Source organism: Octodon degus, unplaced genomic scaffold, assembly GCF_000260255.1.
Source record: "Octodon degus isolate 3935 unplaced genomic scaffold, OctDeg1.0 scaffold00094, whole genome shotgun sequence".
Classification (NCBI taxonomy): Eukaryota; Metazoa; Chordata; class Mammalia; order Rodentia; family Octodontidae; genus Octodon; species Octodon degus.
The window spans coordinates 10,604,178-10,610,822 of record NW_004524670.1 but is presented as its reverse complement, the minus strand read 5'-3'; the positions used below and the strand labels follow the sequence as shown (position 1 = coordinate 10,610,822).

Below are 6,645 nucleotides of genomic sequence, written 5' to 3'. Positions count from 1 at the left end.
TCTCTCTCTCTCCAAGATCCTTATGATAAAATATTTTAAATGTGCTCCATCCTCAAAATCAAGTCATCTGCATTTAGCAAGAGACTCATCTGATTACTTTTACTCAATTTTTTGTTGTTGTTATTCTTCATGCAAAAACAGAAAAATCCCAGCCTGCAGAAGGAGACTTATTACTACTGACTATTTCCGGTTGTACCACATCAACCTTCATCAGCAAGCAAGTCGCTTGGCACTCACTCATCTTCACTTGCAGGGCTCCGCAGCTCTCAGCGGCTCCTCCGATTCCATTGTTGGCTATGCAGCAGTAAATGCCATCATCGCTGTCTTCCACACTCAGGATGGTGAGGAGCTGCCCATTCTCCCGAATGCTGTACCGGGTGTCAAAAAGCCTGTGGGTTACACAGGGCAAGACAAATCAGGGCACCATCTGTGCTTGTTGCTTAAGTGATCACAGCCATGCCTTGTGGACACAGAAGCAGGAAGAAGGTGAAATGTGAGTGAGTTTTAAGAATAGCTGTGCTTGGTGTCGCAACATAAAGCTAGGGTATAATATCACACAAGTACTGAGTCTTTCAAAGTAGCTTTCAAAAGATAATGGCTGCTGCAAAAACCACGTATAAAGTCTATTCAGGAAAGTATATGGTGAGGCAGACATCAATCTTCTTCCATAATTCCTGGAAGAAGCATGTGCAATGGAGAACATATTAACATGTATTTCTGTACTTGCAATTGCTTTAGGTTATAAAGAAAGACTTGAGGCCTTTATAGGTAAATGAATGCAAATAGAGGCTATGCTTATAAGAGAAATGAATCAGCTCATATGTGTAACATGGTACTCTGTCCCTAGTGGAAGAGCCTGAAAGAATACATGAAATCTGAAAGGTACAATAAATATAGTAAAAGAGAAAGAAACTGAACATAAGGAACAAACAATGAAAATGAGGGAAAGGAGAAAAGATAGGAAGAAAAGAAAGGGGGAAAATTATGCAAATATATATACAGGATAGCTGAGAAGATTGTATTGATTTCCATCAGTGTTTTGAAATTAGCACTTAATGTTTGAAACTATCAGTTTGATTAACTCTGTATGCTAATATCTGCAATCTGAACAACTACATTGAAGACGGCAATATGCAATAAAAACCCCACAGTTAAATGCCTTTTATTTTGTTATTCTAAATGTGTACTGTTTCTAATATCTTATAAACTATTATTATGCTCTTAAATAAAATAAAAAATAAAAATTAGAAAGGACAAGAAAAAAATGTTTATTGAAAGCAAGCATTAATGTTTAATTATTTGACCAATCTTGCATACCTACATCTGTTATTCTGAGCAACAGATTTGGAGACAAAAATATGTAACATAACAACCATTGTTAATTTTTTATTCTTGTTTCAAAATTCTGTATCATATGTATTGTTGCATGTTACTCTGTTTCTGTCTTTGCTTTTGCTATTTGTTTTTGCTTTTGTTTTTATTTTACACTTTAAAATAAAATTAAATTAAATTAAAATAAGTGAACACAAAAAAATGAACATGTACACATAAATGTGAAAGGTTTAAATATCTGGAAAAATAACTAATAATTACTTGAATATTTATTCTTTAATTAAAAAATACTGAGTGCTTAAAAAGTATCAGACACAGCTGCAGTCATTTGTGATACATAAGTGAAACAACTTCCAACTTTAAAAACTATGCACTTCATTCATGATGTATTTAATTACATGCAGACTGTCTGTTGAGAAAGAAATTAGGGCAGCAGAAAGATATTTGAGGGAAGTCATCAACATAAAAGTGAAGGGTTTTTAACCCAATGAGGGTTCTTTAAGCCAAATATATGTGGTAAGCAGAATGAAAGCTCCCATATCTATTTCTTAGTCACCAGAACCTGCAGATAAGTTTTCTTACAAGGCAAGAAGGAGTTTGTACTTGTTAAGATCTCAAAATGGAATATTCTGGCTTATCCACATGGGCCCAGTATAATAATAAGAATCCTGCAAAGTGGAAAAAGGAGGCAGAAGAGTCAGAGAAGGAGGTAGGACAGTGGAGGCAGAGGTCAGACTGATAGCAATTGCTAGCTGCATAAATGGAGGAAGGTGCCAAAGGTTGTAAAGTGGAAAAAACATGAAATAACCCCCCCCCCAACTCCTGGACCTCTGCATTGGACTCAAGTTTGCCAACATTTGATTTTAGTTCAATGAGATTCATTTCCTACTAATGAAGTCTAGCAGTGTAATGTAACAAATTTATGTTGTTTTAAGCCACTAAGTTCGTGGTGATTTGTTTCAGCTACAATAGGACATTGATGTGTATGGTGGCATCTAAAACCATGGTATGGCTGCACAAACGTATTTTATTTCGGTCTGTGAGTCTCCCTACTCCAAAATTTCCAGGAGATTTTGCCTGACTGAGCACTTGGAGGCTATAGCACAAGGTACTTTCTCCCAGCACAAGGTAACTTTCCACATTAGAACATGTGTAATAGAAAAAAACACTGCCTTTATTATCAAGGTTAGTAACAACAAAGATACTATTTTGGCCGACCTCGTAGAGTAACGGTAGCGTGTCTGACTTCAAAGATGCTATTTTTCCTATCCAAGTTCATACTCATTTAAATATCTGTTTAGATTACTTGTGCTCCCCAAAATTCACAGGTTGAAATTCCATCCCCAATATGGTATGATTTGGAGGGAATTTCTTCGAAGATGATTGGATATGACTGTGGAGCCTCATTTGTGGGATGAGTTCCCCTAACAGAGATGCAAAGGAATTCTCTTGCCTCCTCCCTCAAGTGAAGACACGAACCCAAAGGGCTATCTCTGAACTAAAGAGTGCGCCTAGACATGAATCTTCTCACTCTTGGAAGTTGGACTTAGCCTCTAAAACTGCAACAAATAAGTTGCTGTTGTTTATAAGTTGTCTGGTCTGTGGGTTTTATTGTCATTATTGCTGTTGCTACTGTTGTTGTTACTATAGTAGCACAAGTGGATTGAAAGCATTTAGCTTACACAAGCTACATTGCCTGCTAGAGGGTTTGTAGCTCATCTTGTTACAGATTTTTTATAGAGCATTTTGGATCAGATAACATTGTAATAAGAAAAGAGCCTTTATCTGCCAAATGATCATTTCATATGTTCCACAATCTGTTTCACTCCATACTGTGGGTCTGTTATAATTTTAAAAAGAAAAGATGATCTTGTAGTCACATTCCTTGATGAATGACTCTACTTTATTGAGATTTTAGAAATATAAGAGATGAGGCTGTTTCCTATCACTTTTGCATCATGTTGTGCAACATATATGTCCAGACTAAGGATATCACAGTATTTCTTAATTACTCTGAAGTTTCTTCTAAGTTCTTATCTGGAAGCCTCCATGACTTCCCCATAGCAGATAACTCACTGTGTTTTTAGGGGAGATCTCTAAAGCTCACTGAATTTCAGAATTACATTTATAAAATGATATAATTTCCACTTACATGTTCTGGAAGGTGAGTTTTAGCACTGTCAAAAGTTCATTACTGTGAAAGATAAACTGCAAAACAGCCACAGACATTCTTACAAGAATACAGTATAATACATACTTAATGAGAATTTTATTTCTGGTCCAAGAAATTTCAGGCTGTGGGTAGGATTCCACTGCACACATGAAAGTAGCCACTTCTTCGACTAAGGCGTCCACAGTTTCAAGAGGAGTGGTGATGACAGGTGCTGAAAGGAGAGGAGAAATCAAGGAGAACATTCTAGGATGTGTTTACTACCCCTTCCTTAAAGCAGTTAGAAGTCACCAAATTCCTGAGGGAGAGTCCTATTGTCCCAAAGCAAAAATTTGCCAAAAGGAAAGATTTTTCTATGGAGAGCATTGTTTATCCTTCCAAACTACACCTTTGAGAATCAAAATATAAGGCTTTCAAGAGAGGCTTAAAATGTATTATATGAGTAGAAACGGACTCAGAATATGTCTCGATCAACATTACATAAGTAGGTTTCTCCTTTTAAAGAAAAAATAAAATAAATTAAAATTGTGAATACAAAATTTCTGTGGCCACCCTAATGAAAATCAACATGAAAGGAAGTGAGCGAGTCCGAAGAGAAGTCAGAATGGAAAAGGATACCATTCTTAACATTGTCTAAGATTGATATTTTCGCAAATTTCATAAGTGTATATGTACACACAGTACATTGATAGTGATCCTTGACAATCTTAGAAAGGAATCTAGCAAATAAGAGATTTGAAGTTTAAGTGTCAACAAATTTATAAGGAAGTTAAATCTGACTGTACATGGAATATTCAGTAATTCAGAGACAGCCTGAATAATAAGTGATAAAGCATCTTAATAGAAATTTCTCCAAAAAATATACAGATGGCTAATAATCATATAAAAAGAAGCTCAATATCACTAGCCATTCAGGAAATGCAAATCAAAATCACAAGATAATATTTCACCTCCAGTAGAATGACTATAATAAAAAAAAGATGGTAATAAATGTTGAAAAGGATGTGAAGAAACTGGATCACTGTGCATAGCTGGTAGGAATTTAAATGGTGCTGCCATCAAAGAATATGGTTTCTTTATAAAATTATATGATTCAATATTTTCAGTTCTGGGTTTACATTCAAAGGAATTAAAAGCCAAGACTACTGTTTATAGCAGCATTATTCACTGACCAAAATTTGAAAGGAACCAAAGTCTGTCAAATGAATTGGGTGAATAAAATGTACATGTTAGTACAGTGGAATATGTAACAATAAAAATAAATGAAACCTCAATTCTACAACATGGGGAAACTTTGGAACAATATACTAAGTGAGGGCTGAGGATGTAATTGAGACACAGCGCCTGTCTGACAAGCACTGCTCCTGAGTTTGATTCTTGGTAAAATAAATAGATAGTCAAACAAACAAAATGGAAGAAACCATCCATAAATGGCCATATATTTCAATTATATATATATATATATATATATATATATATATGTATATGAAATATCCAGAATCTATAGAGATAGAAAATATATTCATGTTTGCTTAGGCCTGGGTGAGAACTGGGGAATAGGAGAATTAAGAGATAAAAGCAAGAGATTCAGGATTTCATTTAGTACAGATAATGAAGGTGTTCTAAGATCGATTATGGTAATATATTTATATGTGTAATATGCATGGTTCATTAATTATATCTAAATAGATCTATTCTATTTTATGTTTACAAAAAAATATATAGAGAACAACACCCCAACCATCAAAGGAAACTTGGTGAGCCATAATGAGCCACAAGGGGGAGGAAAGACCCTGCCCACAACCCCTCTGCCATCAATGGAATCGTGGTGAACCACACTGAGCTGCAAGGGAGGGGAGAGACCTTCATAATGCCCCTTCACGATTGTGGGAACCTCCATCCAGAAGAACATATGTGCCTGACCCATCTCACTACACAACAGGATGGGCAACCAGGATGGGAAGTGCCTCGGACCTGGCAACCAGCTCATCTTGAGGAATTCAGGGTAAATCCACTCAAAGAAGGGGAATTACTTTGCATACAAACCCCTAATTTATGATTACTTCTGTTATATAATTATAGACCTTGGTACTATGATCGAAGGTACAAAATTAAGAGTTACTAGAGTTTGTCAATTAGTAAATTGTGCTTGATGCTATGATTATTACTAACTGTACAACTGTAGCTAGGATGTCACATCTGTTATAATCAGTTGCTTTTCTTTGTATAACAATATTGGGAAGGTCTGGATAATAACCTCACAATACCATACACCAAAAGCCTAGAGACAGAGCCAAACAGAAACCAACATTCCATTCTTATTTAATTAGAAAGGTAGGCTCAAAGGACAGACCCAAGTTGTTTCAGTTACTTTTCACTCATTGCTGGGACAAAATACCCAACAAACAAGATGAAGGAAGGAAAGGCTTATTTAGCTCACAGTTTATGGAGGTTTCAGTCTATACTCAGCTGGTTCCTAGGAAGAGTGGCACAAGAAAAAGGGCAGCAGTTCAGGGCAGCAGAAAACAATGAAAAGCAAAAGGAAGAGCAGCACCTGCCACTTCTAGCAAGCCTCTCTCCCCTCCTAATATTATAAGCAGGCTTCTACCCTGAAGTGGGAGTGTAGAACTCAAAAAACATCCATGACCTCCTCTTGCACAGGATTCTTATGAAGGAAGAACTCTGCCTCTCTGCTGAGTCACTTAATTAAACTTCTAAACTTCTTAGGTGACACAATGTATCAACCAGTACACAAGTGAAGAATTTCCTACACACAAAATATATCCATGGAGACCCAATCCTAGCCCAGGCCTGGTGAGTGTGTGGGAGAGCTTCTTGCTACCCTGAGGCAGCGGGACCTACTATTGGCTCCAGCCAAGGGGCAACGTGGGTGAGACCCTCTTCCACCACCTTGGGATGTCCCCCACCACTCCCTGCAGCACCTCCCTCACCCTCCCCGCCCAGTAGGAATTTCTGCCACATTCCGGGAACACCCAGACCCAGGCCTAGCCCAGGCCCCGTGAGTGTGTGGGAGAGTTGCCTCTCCCCCCTACTCCATCTTGTCCCCTCCAGGCTCAGCTCAGGCCTGGCATACAGTCCTAGGGTGTAACCCTGCAGCTGCAATCCCTGCAGAGAGTGTAAAG

At 37.4% G+C, this 6,645-nt stretch overlaps 1 protein-coding gene across 3 annotated transcripts in view; it reads right to left on the bottom strand.

The window, feature by feature from the left end:
* Positions 1-6,645, bottom strand: part of Musk (muscle associated receptor tyrosine kinase) — a 144,425-nt gene that overhangs the window by 112,065 nt on the left and 25,715 nt on the right. For all 3 annotated transcript variants that reach the window (XM_004638087.2, XM_004638088.2, XM_004638086.2), the window contains exons 2-3: positions 3,590-3,716; positions 238-389 (exon numbers count right to left, since the gene is read on the bottom strand). In XM_004638087.2, coding sequence (XP_004638144.1) covers positions 238-389; positions 3,590-3,716 — 279 coding nt within the window. The remainder of the gene's footprint in view (positions 1-237; positions 390-3,589; positions 3,717-6,645) is intronic.